At 38.8% G+C, this 27910-nt stretch overlaps 1 protein-coding gene across 2 annotated transcripts; it reads left to right on the top strand.

The window, feature by feature from the left end:
• Positions 1 to 37: 37 nt before the first annotated feature.
• esrp1 (epithelial splicing regulatory protein 1) lies at positions 38 to 27895 on the top strand. Of its 2 annotated transcripts, none has more exons than XM_061955126.1 (15): positions 38 to 336; positions 1844 to 2011; positions 2088 to 2204; positions 2498 to 2609; positions 2855 to 2986; positions 4586 to 4640; positions 4725 to 4835; positions 6697 to 6829; positions 6913 to 6955; positions 10450 to 10769; positions 12208 to 12432; positions 12499 to 12751; positions 13782 to 13962; positions 22295 to 22427; positions 25622 to 27895. In XM_061955126.1, exons 1-15 carry the CDS (start codon positions 205 to 207, stop codon positions 25754 to 25756), a joined length of 2250 nt encoding a protein of 749 aa, XP_061811110.1. In that variant the 5' UTR covers positions 38 to 204; the 3' UTR covers positions 25757 to 27895. The 2 variants fall into 2 exon arrangements, with proteins under 2 accessions (XP_061811110.1, XP_061811117.1); XM_061955133.1 differs by having other exon boundaries at positions 12499 to 12739.
• Positions 27896 to 27910: the final 15 nt, after the last annotated feature.

Here is a 27910-nt window from a genome sequence, read left to right on the forward strand (position 1 = left end):
CTTCAGCCATTATTACTACGCGATGGTGGCTGCGCGAGTCTTCACCTAAATAAAACACAGCGCCACGTTGACAACTTCTGGGCCCACGGAGCTCACCTATGCGCCCAGGTGCCACAGGTGTTCGTTTCCTCGAGCATTAAAGTGCGGACGTAGCTGCTCCCGTCGAGTTTGGTGTAGTATTTTAGACCTTTCTGTGTTCCTCAAATGACGGCGCAGGTAGACTACCTGGTGGTGCTGTGCGTCGCCACATCTGGCGCCAGTGGAGAGCTGCTGGGCTCCGACGAGAAGGAACTGGTGCGCTTGGTGTGGCAGCAGGTGGATGTAAATAACAAAAAGGTAGAGCATTTTTTAACAATTCACGTCTTTTTACATTAATATTCAACGTTAATGTAAATTAATGATTACAAGTCAACTTTTCAAATTGCCTTCGTAACTAAGCTAGTAATTTGGCTTCGTTTTGTGGACGAAGTAATATATTAGCATGAGATAATATGCCAAATGTGCTTTGTTTTCTATTCAAATACATGTTTTAATCGCTTACCATGAATTGATTAACGTGGACCCCGACTTAAACAAGTTGAAAAACTTATTCGGGTGTTACCATTTAGTGGTCAGTTGTACGGAATATGTACTACTGTGCACTCTACTAATACACGTTTCAATCAATCAATCAATTCTGTGGGATAATACGTATTTAGGTCCTAGCATTACATTTTGTGCATGTTATGTTAAGAGATGCCCACAATTGTGAACACTGTGTCTATATGAATATACACAGATAAAAGTTATGACCCACTCTCTCATGTCTTTGAATGAGATGATGTGTCAAAACCTTTTAAAGTCTACTAATAAACTCTTGTAAAAATATTCCAAATGGTGATGTATCAAGTATATTACTGTATACATACAGTATACTTGGGCTTTATAGTGAGAAAAATGTATAATATTTTCCTTTTCTATGTTATAACACATGTATATATTGCAGTTATTTGCCATGAATAAAACCATTAGGATTCAGATTAGACTAAGTAGATTAATTATCACAGATCAGCTACACAAATTGTAGTTTCTGTACGTATTTGCCTGATGATAAATATTGCATATTTTCTATTGCTCGCTAGTGTTACCATACCTGAGTTATTGTGTAGTAATACGGGAAAATAGCTACAAAACTACACTTCATTCTCTAACTTTGTTGCAAAAAAGATCAGTTAGTATAATGCATAACGTTGGCTTTCAAGAACATTAAATCCCTATTTTTATTGAATCAAAAATATTGAAATTTAATTATCTGGTGCATTTGCACAAAACAAATTATATCCTGCTACCCAAAAATGTCCAACACTTCTTCCCAACAATAGAGGAGATGTATAACCCTAGAGAAAAAGCAGATTTAAAACATTTGTACACACGTACCACACTTAAGATCTTTAGCATAGCAGTGTGTGTAATTACATCATTCAATGGATTATGCAAAAAGTCAAACAAAGTATTTATATGATCCACTTTAAGAAACTGTTTATTATTTATTATTTACTTACTCATTTATCTATTTCTTTATTTACTGGTTTATTTGTTTATTCATTGTTGTGTCGCATAATAAATTGTATCAAATGTGTTAGTAATTGCTATGATATGAAAAGGGGTAGGATTAAATAAGCTATGCTTCTTCTTACTCCTTTTTGGACATGCTTTAATGAGAAACTGTAAATATGTAATGTGTCATTTTGTAATTGTATGCATATCCGGAATACACTAACACCATCACCATAAATGGCCTTGTTACAGCTAATTAGCAATAAATCTGTAGCTACACGTGTTTATTTTTATTTTTTTTCTAAAGTTGGGCAAGGTGAATGAGCTGGTGATTAAGCCTGAAGCGTCAGACTCGACTGAGCCAAAAGAACCCGAGGATGGGGTGACGGAAATCGCAGAGGAAGAAGTAGAAGAAAATGACTCCGGAGCGGATTGCCTCTCTAACGCAAAGAGCCTGGAAACTGCCCTAAACATGGTAATAATGAGTGCAGTCAATATTATTTGCATCTGAACTGTCTTCTTGTTTCGTTTTAAAACGTGCATCTTTGCAGTTCCATCTCCAGCTGACAAACGAAGTGAACAGCGCAGGTGCAGGCACGTCAGTGTGTTTATGTACAGACGGGCAGCTTCACATCCGTCAAGTCATTCACCCCGAGGCCGCAAGCAAGGTGAGCAGGCTGGTTGTGTGCACGCCCCTCACAGCTAGGCAGGATGTGCACTCGCTCACTTTAACTGCTGCAGTAACGTCTTGCTTGCTTACACGTGTGTGTTCCTGGTTGAATTTGCTCATGCACACTTGATGATCAGAGCAGAACACACCCATGCACATACCAAATTCTGAGCACACACCGCTGCCATTTTCCCACGTCTTGAAAAAAACACAGCTTCGATGTGCCATAAATAAAAGAAGCAGTTTATGAGACGCTTGTTCACAGTCTCAAAATATGTTTCCCCCTTCTAGAACGTCCTGATCCCAGAATGCTTTTACTCCTTCTTCGACCTTCGGAAAGCATTCAAGACGCACTTTCCCTCATCCAACCTGAAGGCTTTGGATGTATACACCATGGCAGAGTGTATCCTTGACATGTTGTGATCTGACACTACCGCTTGTCATCATGCTAAAAATGAGCGTCATGAATTAAAAGTTTTGAAATGCAAAGGATCAGCACCTTGCTGAGCAGTAAAAGTGTTTGACTAACATGGCACACACCCACTCGAACAAGGAAACCATTTCGTCACTTTTGTCTTATCCTTTTCAGTTTATTTACTTTTATTTTTTCCTAATCCTTACGTTTCCTTGACCGAGCATCCTCTTCAGCCTTAAGTATACCAGTGGAAGTACCTCCAACGGCTACAATGGAGCCATCAGCCACATTGCCTCCAGAAATAGGAGTGCAACAGGTCCAGATTATGGGCAACATCGTACTTACTCTGCTTTCTGAGCCATTATGTGAGTATTGCTGCACCTCATTGTGCACAATGAGACCAAACTAGTTGCAAGCTTTTATGAGAACAATGGATTTGTCAGTCAAATTTAGAGCCAACGTATTTTAAACAATTGACACAATAGACATTTTCACAAAAAAATGAAGAAAATCATTGCATTATTATAAATGCCGATTAATCACACCATTTTTTTTAACGCACCTTTACCTTAACGGCGGATGGTTACCAGAAAGGCGGTGCAAGTTACTGTACGATCAGTGATCAGGTCAATGCATATTAAAGGCAATGATGAGTGAAGAAACTCCAACTGGTGGGCTAGCTGGCAAATTTCGCTTCAAAATACACCGAGATAGGACCCTGTCATAATACTCTTACCTGGTTTTGAGCATATAAATGAATAAATAGATGTAAAACATTTTAAAATAATGTTTGTGTATGACATTTTGACAGTGATGTTGCTATTGTGTCCTAATATTTGGGTATTTTTTTAAAGTTAATGTAAATTATGCAAGCAAGTAATTTACTGCGATTGATCACCATCTGTGGAGCCACTATGATAATTATAAATTGTGTTGTTGTTTTTTGTAAAAAGGGAAAATAAACATTTCAAGTCAAAAACATTTTGTTATAACTTGTTAGAATCAACATTCAGCCTTTCCTCTTTACTTTGTGTTTTTTTGCTCTGTTTTTCAGTTCTCTGCATCTTTTTGTGGCCTGCATTTTGCGTATCTCTGGTCTAAATGTTTTTGAGATACTAGGTATCAATTTCAGTGTTGGCCACTAGATGAGCCCAAACCAATCAGAGTATGCTGTTCAGTATTTTGGCCACTGATTGGCTCAGCCTCAGAAAGCACTCAGTCTGTTGCCTCTCTAATGCTGTATGTGCACAATGGCTCCTAAAGTTACTACAATATATGTCTCCTATAATGGCTCTAATAAGTTCAAAGGTGACTATGTGGGTGTTGCTTCATGTCTAGAGGGCTTTCATATTGTTAAAAAAATAGTTAAAAGATCGTTAACAGGTGTTCCTATGCACGAGCTATGAAAATGTACAATAAATATTCCTACTTCACGGATATTAATTTACCACAATCATGCTCAGAACCAATTAATCACGATAATAAATATGGATTGTCTGTGTCCACTGTCCACATATCTAAATGACACTGACTGGTTACAACATGAGGTACAGTCTGTTTAAAAACAATACACTATGTATATGATAAAAATGTTGCCTTGACAAAAAGGATAATGCTTGGATTTCATAAGCACTGTCAGATCAGTATTTATTTAACTATGTATTTGTTACCGTCGGTAATGTGTAGTGCATGGCCGTTAATATAATTAAATATTTTGTCTGGCTCATGTCAATAAATAACCAAGAAGGACCTCTAAGAATCCCGCAGTGACGTTCTTCAACTGCAAGCACATCGATAAACATATTGTTACTTGAATACCCTTCTGACAGTGTCATTCAAAACTTCATAAAAGTAGAATGTTTGGATGTCATAATATTGTGCTGGTTTAGCTAATTAGGTGTTCAATGTAGGTGTACTTGGTTTTTGGTAATTGTAAGATTTATAAAAGCAGTTTGTAATTGCAGGTCATACATTCTCTAACCCGGAAAGAGTTCATGAGAAGTTTGAGACAGGTACTTGGTAAGTCATGTTTGGTACAGTCCAATATTCTTTATTGTCTCCCTAAATTCACCCATAGAGCTGAACTTTATTGTTTGTGTGCAGCAGTAAGATGGAGAAAGTAAACGACAACACAGTCATCAGAGCCAGAGGGTTGCCGTGGCAGTCATCAGACCAAGACATCGCCCGCTTCTTCAGCGGACTAAATATTGCCAAGTTAGTGCATGACCATAAACACAAAGAGTTCATTTTACATGTCAAAATTAGTCCTGTCAAGTCCTGTCCTGTCTTTTTTAATGTCACTTAAATATGCGGAGAAAAGCTCTCCCCTTGAGGTGTTTCATATATTACATCATTATAAAGATAAATACATAACCAAAAAAAGTAACATTAAAAAGTAATTTTATTAACAGACTTGAACATGTGCTGTCTTAGCCATTTACTAAAATAAAACATGTCCATATGAAGTCCTAAAGTTAACACATCAAAAAACAGTAAGAACTCTTTTCTGAGCGATGTGGATTGTATGTTAAACTTGTTGCTTTTCCTCTGCTTCAAATAACATAAAATAAATAAAGCAGACACATTAACCTCAATGTTAGCATATCTTACCAATGGTGGTTTAAGAGAAAACATTTAACAAATAATGGTCTATATTTGTCACATTTACAAGGTAAACTTTGTAAAACATGTTCCTACGGATCGGAGGGATTGTTGGCTTTGATCGGATATTGACTGTCAATCACAGCTGTCTCGTACACGGACACCAAAGTGCAACATTAATCATGTTTTAAAGCCTATTGTTCATTATGTACTTAGGAGTTTTGCTTTCATTTCATCCAGCGTGCTGCATGGCAGCAGTGTTGCTACTGCTCGTCAAACACAAGATGATGGCAAGGCAACTCGCATACAGAAATATTAATGTTGGCCTGAAAATAAAATCTCCGATTTTTATTTTCCCAATTTTTTAAAGAAACCAATGAATACAAATGGTAGAGATAATACAAAACAAGCTTCACTTTTTAAACTAGTATTTACTGTTAGCAAAATTATTTTTTTAAAAGAGAGTTCTTTTTAGAACAGGTATAATTAAACTTTGTATGAAATTGTTTAAAAAAACAAAAACTAATGAAATTTAGCTGTTGTAGCTATTTTTGGCATATTTACTGTGATGCTTTTGCTCATATGTTGATTAATATGCATTGTCCTAATCATCCATCCATCCATTTTCTACCGCTTGTCCCGTTCGGGGTCGCGGGGGGTGCATTCGGGCGAAAGGCAGGGTACACCCTGGACAAGTCGCCACCTCATCGCAGGGCCAACACAGATAGACAGACAACATTCACACTCACATTCAAAGACAGTTATTTAATTTAGAGCTTCCTATCGGAGGCAAAACTTCTGTCTTGAACAAAATATTTCTGTAAATAAAAATGTAGCATTGAGATGTCTCTATAGTTTTAATGAGTACTGGTAGATAAAACAGGCTTTTTCACTGTTTGGGCACCACATCTTTAGCGACCTGTAGAATCAAAATCAGCTATATTCTTTTTCTTTTCTTTTTCTTTTTTATTGGCTTAGTATGTAACACATACTAACACAACTGTTTGTTGTTAAGTTTTGTTTGCCTTGTAAAAAGTTTCATTTCCCCCACTCAGCTGGATGCTTTGGTTTCTAATGCTATTCAAATAGGTTTGTTGTGCTGCTTCCTTTAAAAAAAATACTTTGCAGCGTGCAGTCATTTGTTTCACGCCTGTTGCCACAAAACAACACCCCTGACGACACTTTTCTTTTCTTTGGAACAAACGTCTCGCTCTCGTTGGCGCTAGCATTAGCCATGTTGTGCTGTTTGTGTGAATTTCCCAAAGGAAAATACTTTAAGGGGGAGGCCGGAAGCTACAGAAGCTCCTGGAGTAAAAAAAGTATTTATCGCTAGGCCTATGTTAGAGATTAAACATTAGATTAAATAAATAAAAAAATATCACATGCTAAATATGTCTGTAATTAGTTGATGGCAATCGACGTGACACCGCTAGTCAAAATGCGTATTGACTGTGTATTTACTTGTGTGTCATAGAGGAGGAGCGGCATTGTGTCTTAACGCTCAGGGGAGGAGAAATGGCGAGGCTCTTGTTCGTTTCATCAGCGAAGAACATCGAGACCTGGCACTGCAAAGACACAAGCATCATATGGGCAACAGATACATAGAGGTAGCAATATGTCACTTGATCCACACACCCCAAGAAAACCATGCCGCTGAGTGTCATTCTAAAACACGGCCTTTTGATTGCAGGTTTACAAGGCAACAGGAGAGGACTTCCTGAAGATAGCCGGAGGTAAGAACTAGCTACGTAATCTGATGAACAAGTCTTTCTGTGTGTGCACTTGCATGCCAAGACCTATCACTGTTTGAATTTACTGTTTTTTTATTTGTTTGTGAGGAAAGTCAAGAATTAAATCATTCATGAATAGTTTGCATGTTCTCCCCGTGACTGCGTGGGTTCCCTCCGGGTACTCCGGCTTCCTCCCACCTCCAAAGACATGCACCTGGGGATAGGTTGACTGGCAACACTAAATTGGCCCTAGTGTGTGGATGTGAGTGTGAATGTTGTCTGTCTATCTGTGTTGGCCCTGCGATGAGGTGGCGACTTGTCCAGGGTGTACCCCGCCTTCCGCCCGATTGTAGCTGAGATAGGCTCCAGCGCCCCCCGTGACCCCAAAGGGAATAAGCGGTAGAAAATGGATGGATGGATGAATAGGGTTGTACGGTATACCGGTACTATTAAAGTTCCGCGGTACTAATGAATCAACAACGATACTAAACTGCCTTTCAAAAATACTGGTACATTTTTTTCATCCACATGCTGCCTTACGGCGGTGACTTTGAGTGCAATAAGAAAACATGTGTTTAATGTATTGTAAGATTTTCTGTTAAAATAAAGCCAATAATGACATTTTTTGTGGTCCCCTTTAATTTGAAAAGTATCAAAAAGTATTGATAAACATTTTGGTACCGGTACTAACATATTGGTATCAGGACAACCCTTTTTATGATTTGTTAATTTGGAATGTACATATTCTGGACACTTTTTGACCAGTTCTTATTCTGAACTGCCAGTGTCATAATAAGCAGAAAACTGCTGCTTCTACCATAGACCAGGGGTGTCCAAACTTAGTAGAAATATTGTTAACACGCTTTATCCCCTATATACAAAGCTTCTTGCAATATGCATTTTCTTGCGTCTGGAATATTCCAGTGCACACTCGCAGTTATTACTAGCATCTTTTAAAATGCCCAGAAGAAAGGCCATTCATGATGACATGAATGTGGGGTAAATTAGTGCCTTCATGGTGAAAGTACATGCAAAAACTTCATTTGCATCAGGTACAGAGCCCACATAAGGGCAAGGAAAAACTGATGGTGTGTAAGTCGTAACTTATACATGAATCAACACCTAAGTCACTTACACAATGCAGAATACATAAAGGACATCAAATATTGTAATAAAGATATTGAACACAAAAATGAAATAAAATAATAAAAAATAATATAATTCCTTTTACCCATGTGATTCTCCTTCACAATGGTTGGGTCGTTGCAAGGGAGTGAGCGACAGGCTTATTTGGAGGATGGAGTCCCAACAATGACATCGCTACACTGCTCAGTTGTCGCTGTTCATTTCATAAAAGGCAGATAATTTCACATATTCAAAGATACCACCTTTATCCTTGATGATGGTTGCGACATTTGCAGCCCTGTGTCTGTTTCTCCTACTGAGCCTTTTTGTTGTCTAATTTCATTTTACTTTCCTTTTTTTTGATGCACTGCAACCAGAAGAGTCTGCCTTTTGCTTAGGAGACATACTAATGGTAAAAAAGTGCATTTAAAAGAACAGTGGTTTTGTCCGTCCTGAGTGTAGCAACGCTCCAGTGACTGTGTTCTTCTGCCATGTGCACATACAGTGCACCTTGAAAGTATTCAGTGCTTCACTTTTTCCACATTTTATGTTACAGCCTTATTCCAAAATGTAATACATTCATTTATGTCCTCAATATTCTACACACAATGCACTATAATGACAATGTGAAAAGGGTTGTTTTTTTAATTTGCAAATTAATTATATATGTCCATAACTATTCACAGCCTTTGCTCACTAATTTGTTGATGTACTTATGGTAGCAATTACAACCTTACGTATTTTTAAATATGATGCCACAAGCTTGGCACACCTATGTATGGGCAATTTTGCCCATTCCTCTTTGCAGCCCCTCTCAAGATCCATCAGATTGGATGGGGAGCATTGGTTTTCATCCAGGATATCTCTGTACATTGCTGCATTCATCTTAGTCAAGTCAGGAATGTAACCAAGAACTCGATGATCACTCAGTCAAAGCTATAGCATTCCTCTGTGGAGAGAGGAAAATCTTCCAGAAGGACAACCAATCAGTATAGTGGCCAGACAAAAGCCATTTCTTAATAAAAAAAAGCTTGCCAAAATGCACCTGAAAGAATCTGAGACCGTGAGAAACAACATTCTCTGGTCTGATGCCAGGTGTCGTGTATGGATGAAACCAGGGACCGCTCATCTCCAGACCAATACCATGCCTACAGTGAAGCATTGTGGTGGCAGCATCATGCTGTGGGGATGTTTTTCAGCAGCAGACTGGTAGACTGGTCAGGATAGAATGAAAGATGAATTCAGCAATGCACAGATACATCATGGACCAAAATTTCTGGAGTTTTAGAGGGGCTGCAAAGAGGAATGAGCGAAACTGCCCAAATATAGGTGTGCCAAGCTTGTGGTATTGTATTCAAAAAGCCTTGAGACTGTAGATGCTGCCAAATGTGCATCAAAGTATTGAGCAAATACTTTGAATACTAACCAGTATGCACATGTGACTTTTTATTTTTTATTTTAATACATTTGCAAAATAAAAAATAATAACTTTTCACATTATCATTATGGGTACTGTGGACAAAATTGTGGATTTGAGGACAACAATGAAAGTATTCCATATTGGATTAAGGCTGTAACATAACAAAATGTGGAAAAAAAGCTGTGAAAACTGTGCCAGCAACTTCAGGGTTCCTGGTTTGATCCCAGTTTCTGCCATTCTAGTCACGTCTGTTGTGTTCTTGGGCTTCAACCTTGCTCCCGAGGGCCATGGTTAGGGCCTTGCATGGCAGCTCCCGCCATCAATGTGTGACTTTGTCTATGAATGGGTGAATGTGAAAATAGTGTCAAAGCGCTTTGAGCACTTTGCAGGTAGAAAAGCGCTACACAAGTATAATCAATTTACCATTTTACTTTCCAGATGCACTGTAACTATTTGTTTTTCTTTTTGTCCAGTATTAATCATTTATGTGAGATCGTACATTATTACGAAATGTTGGAATACGAGGACTGCCTGTATATGCTAAGCTATATAAAGAAAAAATCATATATTTGTTTAGTGTTGAGGCGACAAAGCAGATTTGTGTATGATATCTAATAATGTATCTAATTAATAATGAATGAATTAGATTTTTACAATGTTCCATGCCGAGCTGCAGTCCAAAAATGTACCTGAGTAGCACTTTGGACATCCCTGCCCTCGAGGATGTATCTTAATTTCCAATAGCGGTTGCATTTTCATCTTTCTACCGAAAATAAGCTTGGACTAAATCAAGAGCGTCTTTGATGGTAGCAGCCATGTAGTCCACTCTTCTTTTCTTTTATAATTATTGCTAACAATGTTTTTCAGCCAAATGGCTTTTGGGTGTCGTTTCTCTATGTTAGATCAGAATAACATCATTGTCAAATTAAAAATGTTGTGTCTGCTGTGCCAGGTACGTCCAACGAAGTAGCCATGTTCCTGTCCCGGGAGGACCAGATCATAGTGAGGATGCGAGGGCTTCCTTTTACGGCCACGCACGAGCAGGTGCTCGCCTTCTTTTCGCCGCCAGACGCACTCAAAGACACGTGTCCTGTCAGCGGAGGGAAGGAAGGCATCCTATTTGTACGCTACCCAGACGGTCGTCCCACAGGTGACGCCTTTGTCTTGTTCGCCTGTGAGGAACATGCACTGTGTGGACTCAGGAAACACAAGGAGATCCTTGGGAGAAGATATATTGAGCTGTTTAAGAGTACAGCAGCAGAGGTCCAACAGGTACAATACTATTTCTTATAGTCTTAAGTTTTTTCTCTTATTCAAAAGACGGATAAATGATGGGACAAGTGAGAACTGCATGGGTGCACAGCCGATTGTGTGATATTTTTTTCCTCCTCAGTCATTTGCTGGAAAGTAAGATTAAGGGTGGAGATGGTTTACCTTTAGTGTGCCGCCACCCTGTAATTGTAGTAGCTACACCTTTGTACTCTCTTCATTCTTTGTGGATTTCTTGCACCTTCCCTGCTTGCATAATGATAACAAGGATATTCAACTTCCAAAAACTGATAAGCTTACAACCTGTACATATATATTGTATGTAGGCACCTTCTTCTGTGGCTGTACACTTTAATTGCTGGCCTCTACAAATGCAAACAAACTGATGTCCTGTTGGCCACAAGCCAGCTACTTTCTTGAACCACAATGCTCGCCTGAGCCCTTACAATAAGAGTAAAAAAGTTTTGTGTAGGCAAAAACTACTCAAATTTCTTGACATTTTATGAAGAAATTACCCATCTTGGTGCATATCTTGATAAAATGCAGCTAGATAAATGTGTTTTATATTGTTGGAATAGTTTCCACTTTTATCAGAGTAATGGATTTTCTCTTTTTGCTCTTTAAGTCACAATATGCAAATGGTAGAGTCCTGTGTGTCTAAAACTAATATTTACTCTCCATGAACAAAGAAGTAGCTCGCTAACTAACGTGGTTTTCATTTTTAGTCAGTTGAGTCATGATCAAACTGTACCCCTCTTGCCCCAAAAATTAAAAAAAATGGTACGGCGTAGTTGTCAAACGTCGTCCTATGTGAGCTAGGAAGTGCTAAAATACAGACAAACGCATATGTAATTAGGAATGGGTATTGTTTACATTTTACCGATACTTGTACTAAATATGTACCTTTTGAAATGGGGCCGATGCTTAAACAGTGCCCGAAAGGGTATTTTAAAAATGGAAGGTATACAATTTTTTGTTAAAACAATGCAGTTTTATTATTATGGAATTGTGTGACAATGACTAAGAAATCAAATCCACAACAAATTATTACAACAAAACCGGCAACTATCAACAGAACACAGAATGTGTAAAAAAAACAACAACAACTTGCTTGTGTTGTCATGTTGATACTCACAATTCTGGGGTTCGTGAATGCACGTTTCACATTGTGAACATGATTGCTGCATAATGAGGAATTGCTGTGTTGTGTCTTCTTATTCTCTGGTAGACTAGGTGTGTTCTAACATGTTTATTGAGCAAGAACAAACATGTTGCGCCAAATCTTTTTAATAGTTATTGTCATTTTATTGCTATGCGATCAATATCATTGGCAAAGTGTCATAAAAAGGAGTTTCTCAGTAAGTCCAATGGGTACTTGGCAGATGTCATTGTAGTTTAAGGGAGACATACAGTGGCATAATTGTAACATTTTGTTTTGTAGGTGTTGAACCGGTACTTGTCTGCCCCCCTAATCCCCGTAGCCCCTGCCCCCTTGCTATCAGTGTTGCCCCCCGTGTCTCTCCTGCCCCCTCCTGTCAGCGTGAGGGACTGCCTGAGGCTGCGAGGGTTGCCCTACACGGCGAGCATCGAGGACATCCTCACTTTCCTGGGCGAGTTCACCCAGGACATCAGGCCGCAAGGCGTGCACATGGTCCTTAATCAGCAGGTATGTGCACAAACTGCACAGCCCAATGTGTGATTGGTTGTTTTTTAAAAGAGTGCGTGTTTTCAGGGGCGTCCATCAGGTGACTGCTTCATCCAGATGATATCCCCAGAAAGAGCACTTTTGGCCTCTCATCATCTCCACAAGCACGTCATGTCCTGCCAACGCGGGCCCAACAGCCGCTATGTGGAGGTGTTTCCCTGCAGCGTCGAGGAGATGGGCCTAGTGCTGATGGGAGGCTCGCTCTCACACACGCACACACACACACACACCAGGAACAGGAGTGGGACAGGGCTCAGCCCGCCGCCATGTAAGTCCAGACGTAAGTGCTGCTGGGAGCTGGGGGTGCTTCGGGCCTGCAGGGTATGTGGGCTCCTGTCATTGGAGGCAGGGTTGCTGGGTTTTCACCAATCTAGACACACTGGTCTAACCAGGAAATTCAGAACTGTGTGTGTGTGTGTGTGTGTGTGTGTGTGTGTGTGTGTGTGTGTGTGTGTGTGTGTGTGTGTGTGTGTGTGTGTGAGAGAACCGTACGTTTGTCTTTGTGTGGTGCCTCTTGATAAATGAGTGTGATTCATTGGCTAGTCTTGCATGCATGACACAGTCTTTCTCATGTTAATCTGTCAGTTAGGAAGCATGTTTTTAACACTCACTGTCACTTTTTACAGTTATGTTTAAAGTGTCCATCGAAATGAGTAGGAGTTAAAAATGTGGCAAACTGGCTCCAGTCTGACCAGTTAATCTTGGTCTTGGGTTCAGCTTTGGTGGAGCGGCACATCTTAGGCGTGTGCCTATTGTCTGAGTCTAATCAATTCAGGGAAGGTGGGCGGAGCTTAGTGTCATACACAATGAGCTGTTTTTTTACACTCATTCTCAACTGGCCCAAATATACAGTTGATCATATACATGACAATGTGTGTTAATTATTACACTAGTGAGCAGGAAAAATGGGGTCATGATGGGACAAGTCCTCACTTTTATAACAGGCAATAAATCCCAAATACTGTAGGGAGTTGCTGTTCTATATAATCACACAAAATCATATTCCTTATTTGTGAAAGACATTGACATCAACAACAAAAAACTCTCACAAATAAAGCAGGTGTCCATACATGCAAACAATGATCACCTACTGCACTAAGTAGAGAAAAGACCAAGCTGGCTTTATCATCATCATCACCATCACAATGTGCTACCCATTCTGTAAGCATTCAGCACTTATTGTACATCAGGTGCAAAGAAATGGTGCTCATTGTTTGCAAACATGCACGAGTGCCTCCTCTCTAATCTATGAGCACAATCATGCCTCTCTGTTCATTGAAGTCTTTTGTCTCTTTCTCCCTTGTTTTCAGGTCTATCTCCACCGTCCTACTCCTTCACCCCCACGCCACCTGTGCTGCCTACTGAAGCTGCTGCAGCCCTCTACCCTCCCCTTGGTCAGGTGTTGCTCGCCCCTCGCCCCCTACACCCAGGGCATGCCTACTACCCCTCGTCAGCGCAGCTTTACATGAACTACACCGCCTATTATCCAAGGTAAACACTCGCAAAGTGTCTCTATTAGGTGTATTCATGAACTGCCGGGTGCGTCGTCTATAATGGGGATGTCAAAATCCTTTTCATTGAGGACCACTTTGCAGTTATGGCTGCCCCTTGTAACAGTAAATAATATATGAATATAAATACACAATTGCCCACGCATTTGATTTTTTTCTTTTCACACACTGTAAAAAAAAACCCAAATCTGTAGAATATGCGAGTAAAAAAACTGTCAGCTTCGTTGCCAGAATTTTACCATAAAATGTACAGTGGTTTTTACATAGTGAAACCCATTATCTAAGTTACATTTAAACCAGTGAGTGTGGCACTAGGAGCAGGTGGGTAAAATATCTTGCCCAAGGACACAATGGCAGTGACTAAGATGGCGAAAGCAGGGATCAAACCTGGAACCCTCAAGTTGCTGGCACGGCTGCCCTACCAATCGAGCCACGCCGCCCAACAATATGCAATTATATTGGATGCAATTGCATATTGTTACAATCTCATATCGTTGTGGTATTAGTACCTAGAGATGCTGAGACAGGAGATGGTGTGCAGGTAAAGATGTATTTTTTTTTTTTTACAGAAACAAGGATATTAATAAATATTTTCTGTTTTTCTTAGTTTTTTCCGACCGACAATGTGTGTGAAAATCTTAATCTGTCTCTTTGCCATACCTGCCAACAACTTCGGTTTTCCCGTGATGAGTATGGTTTTTGATAATCCATTCTGGTTTACGGCTGCAGTGGTAAAAACTACGGTTTTCCACTAAAAATTATTAAATACGTAGCTCAACTACATTTCCCAGTAGCTTCGCTACTTTTTAAACAAGTATCGAGTTCCGGAGTTTAGCTATTTTTTAGACCCATGTAACGATTAGCTAAGCTACATGCTACAAAAGAAGAGAGAGGGAGAAGAGAAAGAGAAAAAAGATAAGCGCAACTCCACGGGCAGGGGACAACATATACGGGAAAAATCAATGATTATTGGTTGGTTTACGTATAAGAAAATCCATGATTTCTTGGTTGGTTTACTATGATGAGTCACGATTGGTTAAGATTAGGGCAAAACATTCCGGATTGGCCAATCAGAGGCAAGATGGGGCGGGTCATCGAACCAGGAAGGGAAATCACAACAGACACGCACATCCTAAATGACGACGAGAGAGTCGGAGAAGAGAAGAGGGAATATTCAAGCGGGCGATTTATATATATATATATATATAAAAAAAAGGGATTCTCTTCTTTAGATTTTTCTTTTAGCGATGTAGACGACGTCCAGGAAGCCCACAATGCGTCTACTTGGTCACATTTGGGCAAATGTATGCGTCTGGGTAAAACTATGGCCAAAACATTCATTTTAGTTGTTTACCATGTAAGCCCAAATCAAAACTGCTCTCGACATGGAAGACTTGGAATACACATTTAACAACACACATGATTGTGGCAGACATGTGATGACTTTTGCTACAGGATAGCCTGTGTAAATGCTACATTTCATTATCATTGCTGTTTTAGAACAGGACAGTAGCTGACATTTAGTTCATTATTGCTACTGTTTATATTTAGACATTGAATAGTTGAATCATTTTGAAACATAAACAACATGACTGCAAAATATTTGTTATTTCATGTTATAAATCACAAATGGCTATTCAGATAAAGGAAGTTAGCTAATAGAATAGGGTTGTCCCGATACCAATAATTTAGTACCGGTACCATAATGTATACCGATACTTTTTGATAATTTTCCAAATAAAGGGAACTACGAAAAATTTCAATATTTGCTTTATTTTAACAGAATATCTTACACTACATTAAACACTCACAGTCAAAGAACAATTTCACAAGGTCAAAATATAAATTAAAAGGCATCAAAATGGCATCGTCCCTGAAGGGAACGCCTTCCCTATGCTCCTCGACTACAGTCTGGAGTCCGGCAGGACAGGTGTAACAACTACATTATTACCTGTCGCTTTTTATAACTCCTTGTGCAGATCGGAATATTCATTATTTAAATGTTTACCTAAGTTTGAAGCAAAAGTGGTAATACTAATCGCCACATTTGGCGAGGCGTGTTTTAAAGCAGTTGTTGTGAGAGTAGCGTATGTGTGTGTGATCTCCTTTAAGAATGGTAGTATTAGGGGTGAGTGACTTCAGTAAGTGAGTGGGCAAGTTAGGAGAGGTAGCGCTAGCATGTGCAGGAGTGTCAATAGCATGGTGGGTGTCTGGTTGTGCCCTGTTGAAATTATAAATAAAGTCACCAATTTGTAACTAATCGACGGCCTCGTCATTCCAACCAAAGAGCGGAGAATTACGGACCCATTGTGAAGTGAAAGGTCTCCCCTGCTCTCCTCGACCACAGTCTGGGAGCCGACAAGCAGGAAAGGTGTAAAACAGTACCGGTACTTGCAACACGGTGCCTCCCTGTTTAAAGCGTCACCTTTATTGCTAGTTTTGAAGCAGAAAAACCTCCCTATTGCGCTTCACGCACCCTCTTTATTAACCAGTAGAATTGTAGTTTTTTGCCATTTTTCCTCTCCATGATGTTATTACTTGTATGCACTTTGTGTGTGCGTTTTGACACACTCAACATCATGCGCCTCAACTCTGTAGTCCCCGCCGCAAAGCGGCACTCAGATGAAAGAGCGGTACCGGTACTTTTCAAAGGTGGTATAGTACCGATTTCAATTGATTAGTACTGCGATGCATTATTAGTACCGGTATACCGTACAACCCTATAATAGAATAAACATTGTTTGTACTCTTTATGATTTTTGAATTTGGAGAAGTTAGAAATGGAGAGGGAGTCAAAGAGACAGAAATTGGCTGTAAAATCCAAGGCAGAATCCACGAAAGCAGAAACAAAAAGGAAAATGCAAGCTGCTCAGAAATTTGCCAGGAAGGCTATATGTCAGAGCCATAAAAGCAAAAATGCCAAAGTGTGAATAAACCAAAGTAATGTGTAAATGTAAATAACTCGATGAATCATCTGTGGCTGTGAAGTGAACACTAGTAAGGTTGTAAATATTGTATAGAGTAGGCTAACCCATGTGGTTCCTGTGGATGTGAACACAAGGTGTAATTACTGTAGTGACTAAATAACATAGTGACTGAAACAGACATAGTGATTCATTTGGATGAATGGGGTATGTATTTATATAAACTCTGTTGATAATTTTTCAATTTTTTAAACACTAAAACATCTTTAAATGGTGACCCCGGGTTGTTCAATTAGTGCTCACAGCAGGAAGTGGTAAAACAAAAAAAAGCAAGGAAGGATCACTGAAACAAAAATGACCCTTATCACAGGTAAACCACTGTACAAAGTCTGACCTGTCATGACATAAATACATACCATAAATGCATAGGACAATTGTGTAGTAATATCATGAGGCAATTATACTATTTTATTTATATATATATACCGTATATATTTACTGTTACAAGGGGACCTCTGAGGGCAGCCATACCTGCGATGTGGCCCTCCAATGAAAATTAGTTTGACATCTCTGCTTTAAACGGAAAATGGCACCACTGTTTTTAGTGGTAAATTTTTGTTAATTGAGCTGCCAGTTCTTTCACCGTAAAATCAGTGGTTATTTTTAAGCTGTATTACTGAAATGAAAAAATGGTACCACTGTTTGTTTGTATTTTGACAGCAAACTTCTGGCAACTGAGCTGTGTACAATTTGATGGATAACTTGCTTTGAAATACAAATTCAAGCAGATATAAAGTATTTATTTTTATTTTAACAAACATTTTTTGCAAAATATCATAATATGATATTTGTTACATTATTAGATAATAAAGTTTAAAAGTTATGCAACTGCATACACTACTTGTATTTTTATTGTCAAAATGGAAATAATGCATACATTTAGTAAGAAAAGAGGGCCTGATTTATTAAAGGGTTGCATCTGGGTTACATTAAACCCCCCACCTCTCTCCATGGGAGGGAGGCGAGTTGGGTGCCAGAAACCCACCGCTCGGAAGCGGATGCCGGTTATGGTTCCGAAAGGCGAGCGCCATGGGGTGGGTCGAAACCCGCACCGAGGCCCTGAGACTTCTGCGTTAACCCCCACACCGCGCGACACCGTTGGGACCCGCCTGTGCCGCGCGCGGCCCGCCCCGAGGCCCTGAGACTTCTGCGTTCGAACCCCGTTGGGCCCCAAGGACCCGCCGTCGGTCACGTGCAAATTTAATGGTACCTACAAAGCTGATCTACTGAAGATGTGAGCAACAGATTGCGTCTGGTAATTAAGCAGATTTAGGACTAGGAGCGCAATCCGTTTTGCGTTTCTGTCTTTATGAATATGCATAATATGTGCTATTTATTAAAACGCCCAAAATAGTGGGAAGAGAAGATGCAAATGTATTATACAGCACGCACAATGTGATTTATAAATACTGCGAGCACTATTTTGCGATTTATTTAGCACGTCTGAAAAGTATGTGCTAAATGACAGTTACGCACACGGCTGTGAAAAAGTAGGTGCTCGTGCTGCAAAGACACACAATGGACAGAGAATCCTCCGTTGTCCGTGTGCATCAACATATTTGGACTGTCAAAAATTAAAATATTAGACATTTTGTCTATTCAGCAATTCTCTTTTATAATTTTATAGTTGCATGCTGGTTGACCTAAGGGGTTGATTAAAACAAATGTAATTGATGCATTTTAATGTCTGTTGGCGTTTTTTTTTAATGGTGTTTGTTTTTTTACATACTGTAGAATATATATTATGAAATCTATATTGTGTTACCATATTTTAGTTATTGTGTCGAAATATTACAAATAATTACAAAAATACACTTCATTCACTAACCGTGTTACAAAAAAGATCAGTTCAATTAATACATAAAGTTGGATATAGAGAACATTCAAACCCTCTATTGAATTAAAAATATTAAAATTCAATGATTTGGTGCATTTACAAACAGCTAAAATTATGCACAAAGCAAACTATAACCTGCTACCCAAAAATGTACAACAATTCTTCTCAACAAAAGAAGAGAAATATAGTCTTAGAGAAAAATGTAATTTTAAACATTTGTATGCACGTGCAACACTTAAAACCTTTAGCATATCAGTGTGTGGGATTAAATTATGGAATGGATTTACAAACAATGTTCTAATTTGATCCAATTTAAGTAACTGTTCAAACTCAAATACAAAGAAGAAGAATCCTGATAAACATCTTAAACCTTATTAAAAAAAATCTTATTCAACTCATACAGTGAACAATAAATTACTTAACTATTTATATATGAGAACTTTGAGTATTGTTATTTATGTATTTAATAATGACTTACTTATTTGTCTATTTATTTATTTATTCAATGATGTGTTACTGATTGAATACAAACAAATGTGTTAGTAATTGCTATGATACAAAAAGGGGTAGGAATAAATAAGCTTTGCTTCCTTCTATTCATTTTGGACATGCTGTAATGAGAAACAGAACAAATGTGATGTGTGATATTGTAATTGTTTAAAATAAAGTAACACCATATAACCATAATAACATATCTCCTGTATGAAAAACATTTATTGAAGTAAGCACAGCAGCATTGTCTCACAGACGCGGGGCAAGTGCAAATTCACAGAAAGAATACACCTAACAATGATGAGCTACGCCCAAACACAAGTAATTGTCAGGAGATTACATGTTTAGTCTGATTAATCATACTTTTAAATTTGATTGTTCAGGTTATTCGGCTTGGATAATTTAAATTACCTTTAAATCAATTTATTATTTGGACACAAATGCGATTTTATTGTCAAGATTGTCGTAGAAGAACTTGTTTAAAATGTTTTAATTGAATGCACTTCATTTATTTTAAATGTGTTAAACATGTGTATCTAAAGTTTCAAGATTCAGTACGTGTCCATGCACTAAATTGTGTCAGTTTGGCCTCCTACAGCCCATGGAAACACCTTAATTCGATCGTGTTCGGTTTTTGAAAAGTCGGACAAACAGATGTCTCGAGGCGGGGTTTGCGGCAGGAGAGGACCCTTTGTATTGTGCATGCGCCAGTATCAACGCACGGGATACAACCCGGACGCAGATACCATTCAATAAAAACAGCAACAATTGTAATTAAGAGGAGACTGTTTGGTTGCTTCACAAATTAAAAGAACAGAACATTTTGAAGTGCATCGATGGTAGAAAAAAAGAAACAGAGATTTATTCAAGAAGGTAGTTAAGGAAATGTGAAATGCCAGCTTAATTCGGACTCCCGGATAAAATACGAATGAGATCAAAGTAAATGAAGCAGGTATATTAAAGGCGAAAAGTGAATGTGAGTGTGAATGTTGTCTATTTGTGTTGGCCCTGCGAGGAGGTGGCGACTTGTCCAGGGTGTACCCCGCCCTTCGCCTGAATGCAGTTAGGATAGGCTCCAGCCACCCCTGCAACCCCGAGAGTGACAAGCGGTAGAAGATGGATGGATGGATGGATGGACAACGGGCAAGATAGTCCAGAACAATAGCAACCTTCCTCTGGAACATTATCAGTCGGGGCACAAACTGTCTTTTCCTTCGGATTTAAAACTCCTTCCATCAATCCACAGAGCTTTTTGAATTAACTTTGAGGCATTCAAAAGTTTTGTTTCCATGATTTTTTCCTGAAAATTCCTTCGAAAAAACTCTTCCGTTGCCTTTCTTTGCATCTGACCCGATACATTCTTGGTAGAAGTGTCACGTCCGCTGCACAATCAAAGATAATTTCTTGATGCTGTCTGCTATTTAACATCAGCATAGCCATTAGAGACTAATCTAATTCATTATTATTAGAGATGTCCGATAATATCGGCCGATAAATGCTTTAAAATGTAATATCGGAAATTATCGGTATCGGTTTCAAAAAGTAAAATTAATTACTTTTTAAAACGCCGCTGTACGGAGCGGTACATATCCAGCAAAACACGGACGTAGGGGGAAGTACAGAGCAGTTGCGTCTCCCAGTCAGTCCCAAATAAAAAATAATGCACTTTGTGAAAGTCAAAGTATAGTATTTCCCATAGTTGTAGTGGGTATCAGGATTATCTCAGGGAGAGCATGTCCTAAATTCCAAGCTGCTGTTTTGAGGCATGTTTAAAAAAAATAATGCACTTTGTGACTTCAATAATAAATATGGCAGTGCCATGTTGGCACATCCAGCGGGGCATCACAACAAAATTAGGCATAATAATGTGTTAATTCCACGACCGTATATATCGGTATCGGTTGATATCGGAATCGGTAATTAAGAGTTGGACAATATCGGAATATCGGATATCGGCAAAAAAGTCATTATCGGACATCTCTAATTAGGTATTATTATTGTAATATTTGAAATCTGTGCCAATATTACAACGGCCATCAGTTAAAACAAGTTGTAAGGATCCGCAAATCCTAGTGTTTCGTCATGGGTCAACTGGAAAAGTAATTCAGTTATCCGCACTAAAATGAAATAAGCGAACCCCCCCACAGTGTACGAGAGGCACATGGCGTATCACCAATAGTCGCATTTGAGAGTGTGCATGCATTTGGACACGTAAGTGTGTAGATAAAAAAAATAAAAACAATTTGAGAAATCAGACTAATTTAGTGCATGGAAACATAGTGAGCATGTATTTTGAAGGCCAAAATTACACAAGTCAGATGTATTATGAAAACCTGCCCTGCCTTTCAGATAACCACCCACGGTTAAGGTGAAGGTGCAAAATAAAATGTGTTTTAATCTGCCTGTATCATGCATAATGTGACCATTTTTTGTGATTGATCACATGAGTTAACTCGCTATTTTGACTGCCATAATTTGTACGGAGGCTTCCTCTCTGCAATTGAGTACATAAAAGCAGTTGGACACGATTTGAAGAATTGCGCCATTCCTCCGCTAAGCGACACTTGAACGGATTTATTAATCATTTTCATGATTGAGTGCATTCGCTTTCTCATTTGGATTGATCGGTGGATGGATGGATCTTTATTGTCATTGCACGAGTACACTTGCAAGTTTGATAGAATTGAGCCAGTCTTTAAGTCCTGCCAACTCAGTTAGCTCTCGCTTTATAGATGACCTCTGTGGAAACCAGATAGTGTAGCAAAAGAGAGGGGGTGTCGCCTGACTTGACTTGTCTTTGCAAGGTGAGTCTCTGGGACAAAGGTTGTTAATAACAGAACTTTATGGTATTAGAAGCACACACACCTGGCTGACTTCCATGTTCTCACTGAGAATATTCCTTGTGTGCTAACGAGCTGATTAACATGTACGCTTTTAAGTCTACTGTAGATTTCCATCATAACTACCTGTCTTGATTTGTTTGGTTTTTGTTCCTCCAGCCCACCTGGCTCTCCCACAACTGTAGGTTTCTTCCCCTCCCCCTCTGCCCTCCCAGCCCCTGGGGGGTTGGTGCGCATGCCGGGTCTGACCTACAGCAGCAAGGACCTCATTAACGCAATGCAGGGATATCAGGTGAGATTGTGGATGTGTGCAGTTTTCACACAAGAAGTGTGCCAAAAGAAGTATTTTGGTGTTGAGGGCGTGTATTGTCAGCGTTTGCCTTGGAGGCTCTCAAACTAGTTGGTCCTGTCTAGTCTCCCTTGCTGCGAGACTCTCGCTCTCTTCTGCTTGCTTCAACTTGTGTTGAAGGGGCCCAAGTTGACACCCACAATGAGAACACATCTAACTTTGTTGCAGTCTATATGTCCTTTTAGGGTAGTACCTGTGTTTATTTTAACCACCCTCTCTTGCACAGCCATATGGGCATGTTCTTGACTCGACTAAAACTTTATTTTGGCCGTGCTCTAAAGAATTCTGAGGCAGGTGTGGTTAAGGATTGGAGTTGGGGTGGGTTTAGTCACCGTCTGGGACTGCTTCTATTGGTCACCATAGGGATAGAGATGGGAATCGAAAATCGGTTCTTGTTCAGAACCGGTTCCCAGTGTATCAGTTCCTTGGAATCGCTTGCCTATTTTTAAACAATTCCCTCAGCGATACCAGTAGATGGGTTTTATGTCATTTAACAACATGTGTACCGGTAGTGATATCAGACAGCAAAATGACACTGTTGACTACATTTTACAAGAAAAAATTGCAACAGTGCTACTTGAAATAATTGCAAGATTGTGATTTCATCAAGAGGAGGACATAGAAACAATATGCTGAAACATTTGAGCATACAGTATACAATAACTATAAATGAATGTGCCGTTTTTGAACTTCGCCGATCTCATCCTAGCAGCAGGAATGCTAGCATGTCATCTACAACAGGTACTAACTCACCGCCCATCATGTTCGCGCTGTTATTTTTTAAATGGAAATGAATGCTTTCTCATTTAGATAAGCGAAAGGGGAGACAGATTCTGGCTCAGAGGCGGGCAGTGTTCGCTCCAGTTCATGTCTGCCGCTGGCTTCCATTTCACTGCGGCAGGCGAGTACACGTACATATAGACAAGCAGTGAATAAGTTTGTGGTCAAAAGCTTAAACCCGTTTGCCACAGTGCTCCTGATTTTCAAGAGGTGATTGTTCAGATGTAGCGGAAGAAAAGTTGCGTCTTTTCCTGCAACCACATTTTCACTGAGTCATTTCCATTATGTGGGTGAAACTCATTCTACAGAATTATTTTCAAAAGTTTTTTTTTTCTATGTTTGTGCCGCTTTGTGAGGTCATGTTACCTCTAAACTAAACACAATTGATGTTAATCCAGAGAAGGATAAGAGAACCGATAAGGAACTGAATCGTTAGGCAAAATCGAAACTGGAATTGGAACTGGAAAATTCATATAAATTCCCATGAAAACCAGTGTTTCAGTTAAATTACTTTTTAGTGGACAGTCGACCATTTATGTCGACGCCCCTCAGACTGACTGTTGTCGACACATGCGGGTCTCATTGGTATAATCCCCAAGCCTTGCTTGCTCATTTACTTCACTAAATTCGACACAAGCAATCCACCATGTTTGTTGATGTCGACTTAAGCAGGCATGTTGTAGTAATAAGGACTTTGAAGGGGAACTTTGCACATCATTCACAATCCTTATGTGAGACAAGAACACTTATATCTTTCATTTTTTTAATGTATTCTAAATTGTAAATACACGCTAGCAAGAGGTGGCGAACAATGCAGCTAATGGTAGTCCTTAATGTTGCCTAAAAAGCCCTCTAAATACATCCAAAAACGTCTAATTATTCATTTGCATGTCGTGACCTGCATATTCACCAAGTATTTGTTATTATAAGAGCTAACAGCGCGGAACTACTTTTAGTAACACGGCACCTTGATCACCGAGAGGTATATAGCTTATGTAGCTACTGACTTGCTGAGCTGCTGCGTCAACTCTGAGTTGGTAAAAGTTTGTGCTAAATTACAAATCATGCATCTCACTTGTGCAGTAAAAGATTGTGGCCATAAGCCGAGAATTTGGTCAACTTGAAATTCAATTCTCAGCAAGATGGTCATTTGCTTCCACCTTTTTTGTTTTACTTGAAGAGTGAGGATTATGATGATCCAAACTGGGAATGTGGCTCATTTAATGATTTTTGACAAAAATGTACAAGAGCCAGGACAAACGCGTGTGCACCGCTTTGAAAAATGCAACATTTTTGTTGTAACATGACAAGAGACACACAAACTCGTTTTCATTGAGGGCCACATCGCAGTTATGGATGCCCCCGGAGGGCTATTCGTAAGTGTGACTAATATATGAATATAAAATGGTAAATGGTAAATGGGTTGTACTTGTATAGCGCTTTTCTACCTTTTTTTTTAAAGGAACTCAAAGCGCTTTGACACTATTTCCACATTCACCCATTCACACACACACATTCACACACTGATGGTGGGAGCTGCCATGCACGGCACTAACCAGGCCCATCAGGAGCAAGGGTGAAGTGTCTTGCTCAAGGACACAACGGACGTGACTAGGATGGTAGAAGGTGGGGATTGAACCAGTAACCCCAACTTTGCCACAAATACATAAGGATTGACCTCATGTCATTTATTACACAATTGCCTATGCATTTGATCATTATATATTTTCTTACGTACCCTGTTAAAAACAAACTGTAGACTGGCAGCTCAGTCACCAGAATTTCTTCGTATAATTTTTTTTACAGCATATTACTGTAAATAGGAAAATGGTACCACGTTTTTTACGGGGCCAGCACGGTGGTTCAGTGTTTAGTGCTCGTGCCTTACAATGAGAAGGTCCTGGGTTGGGTTCCCAGGCTTTGGGTGTTTCTGTGTGGAGTTTGCATGTTCTGCGTGGGTTTTCTCTCTCCCGGTACTCTATATGCAAATGCAGGCAGTACTTAAAGAATGCTTTTAGTAAGAAAAGATCAAGTACTTTATATTGAAAAAAATGACAGATGTGGCCCCCGCCTTAGGTTTGACACTTGTGCTTTAGGTGCTGATTGAGCTGAAGTCTGGTTAGAAAGTTGTGTGGTGACATTTTGGAATTTGCACTTTCTTTACTACTACCCTTGAATTCCAAATAGTACAGAACTTTGTTGGGTCTTGAGTCAAACTAAGGACTTGAATGCAACGTAAAGGTCCCGAGTGTAGTTTTGGCCGCTGATAGATGGCGAAGATGCGTGCAGGCGTACTTCAACCAAACATTATTACTATTCAATTCTACGCCAACTTAATCCTCTTTCCTTTTTTCCAGACTGCTGTGGAGCCGGTCTCCCTCCTGAGTAGCAGCCTGATTGGCCAATCGGGCGGAGGCGACCCACCTGTGGTGTCCCTCCCCGCCCTGGTGAGCAAACCTGCAGGACAGTACCTGGACCTGAGTCTGCTCTAAAGACTCACACCTGGTCCAAATATTGTGTATCGTTAGCCTTTTCAAAGTAGTCCTATTTATGTTCGCAAAAACAGACACTACTATATTTTGTACCAATTATTTGTCTTTTATTGCACAAAAAGCTTTATAGATGTTTTTCATGTTACATTAATATTATAATAATCACTATTATATATTTGATAGCCAAAGTAGTCACGAATGTTCTTGTAGTAAACACTGTTCAAGCTTCTCCGTGAAGAGAGAAAGTGTGTGTGCGTGCCTGTTTTTGTGTGTGTGTGTGTGTGTGTGTGTGTGTGTGTGTGTGTGTGTGTGCGTGCGTGTGTGCGTGCGTGCGTGCGTGCGTGCGTGCGTGCGTGCGTGCGTGCGTGCGTGCGTGCGTGCGTGCGTGCGTGCGTGCGTGCGTGCGTGCGTGCGTGCGTCGACATAGGACTTATTAGACTTTTAGGGCCACACTGAAAAGAAGAAAATAAAATTCATTGACCTGGGGAACAAAGTTGTAATATTATGAAGAAAAGTTGTCATTTCAACAAGCAGATTTCATGTTTATTCAAGTAATTTAATATTTTGTATTTATTTTTGTCAAATCCTATCCAACAGTATGTTGTTTGTCTGGTAAAATATGTTTACATACAATGTTACCTAATTACCACAAAGGTGTACTTTTTTCTTAACATAAACAACAAAAAATATTCTCTTATAATGACCCTTTTGTCCTGGTATCACGAACAGTAATTATTACCACTTTGTCGTGAAATTACAGCTTTGTTTATTCTTTTAAAACACATTTTTTTCATAATTTTCCAGTATTATTTTTGTAAAATTTCAATGTTATTTTCTTGAACATACAAATTGTCCCCTTCTTAATATAACCATTTTGTCAAATGTTTTAATGAAAATACCACATCACACAAAATATTGTTTTCTCATAGTACAATATTTTTCTGGTGAAACAGCTTTTTTCCATTAACAAAAATGTTATCCACCTAAGATAAAAAAAAATTATAACTATTTCCCTTTAATATGACAACTCTATTCTCTTGAAATGACATATTTTAATATATTAACTTTAATATAACAATGTTCTTCTCTTAAAATGACGACCTCCCACCTTTTATTATTACCATTTCATCCATTTAAAATATCACATCTTAACTTATGTTAAAAAAAAAAAAAAAAAAAAATTCTCACAGTATACATTTTTTGGGTGAAACGTTTTTCTCATATTTTACAATATTATTGAGAGACATTAATTTCAACTTTTTTCTCTTGAAATACATTTTTTTTGGTAATATGACCATTCTTGTAAAATCAGAAAATGTTCCTAAAATATTTCACGATAATTCTCATCCTGGTAAGATTATAACTTAATTTCTTTAGAGTTACAACTTTATGTACATAAGAAAATAACTACTTTCTTATGGAATATTACAATTTTGTCTAGGTCGATGAAACTTTTCCTTATAATAACATACACTAATAAAGTATATAGTTCTGCATGTGTGTGTGCGTGAGCGTGTGTGTGTGTGTGTGAGTGTGTGTGTGTGTATATTCATATATATATATACAGTATATATACGTATATATATACATACACATACACACACACATATGTTTTTAATACATGTTTTTTATTGTCACAAATACCACAAAATGAAAAGTTGTTTCTCCTAATAGTACTTACTTCTTACAAAATATATACATATTGAGTAATGTCACAACTTTATTAGCGTGCATTAAACAAAATATTTGCTTTGTTCTCATAATATTTCAACATAACGTATCTTTTGAGTGTGGCCCTTAAGTAGCAAGGTGTTGTGGAGCACATTTCATGTGTTTTCTTCCACATCCACCTATTATATTGGAAGCTTTAGCGCATGAAGAAGTATGTATATTACAAATGTTTACATAATGCCAAATACCAATGCACTGCTATCAATACATCTCAATATACCATATACATATATACTGTATATAAATAACTATATGCTAGTTTATGTTACACTGAATTGTTCAACAAAGTTTGTTTTTTTCCTTTCAATTGAAAGTGATGCCGCAATAGGCTAAGAAACAAAGTGAACCCTTTTGTAATAATCAGTATCATGACTACAAGCCAAATAAACCTTCATGACAATTGCATCACTTTTTGCTGCATTG

The sequence above is a fragment of the Nerophis lumbriciformis genome, linkage group LG04 (assembly GCF_033978685.3).
Source record: "Nerophis lumbriciformis linkage group LG04, RoL_Nlum_v2.1, whole genome shotgun sequence".
Lineage (NCBI taxonomy): Eukaryota > Metazoa > Chordata > Actinopteri > Syngnathiformes > Syngnathidae > Nerophis > Nerophis lumbriciformis.

What these genes read in the sequence shown, in the direction of transcription:
- esrp1 (XM_061955126.1), top strand. Translation starts at nt 205, where the DNA reads ATGACGGCGCAGGTAGACTACCTGGTGGTGCTGTGCGTCGCCACATCT. An exon ending in TGTATACACCATGGCAGAGT is followed by an intron (nt 2,610 to 2,854) that starts GTATCCTTGACA and finishes CATCCTCTTCAG; the next exon opens with CCTTAAGTATACCAGTGGAA. An exon ending in AGCGGACTAAATATTGCCAA is followed by an intron (nt 4,836 to 6,696) that starts GTTAGTGCATGA and finishes TGTGTGTCATAG; the next exon opens with AGGAGGAGCGGCATTGTGTC.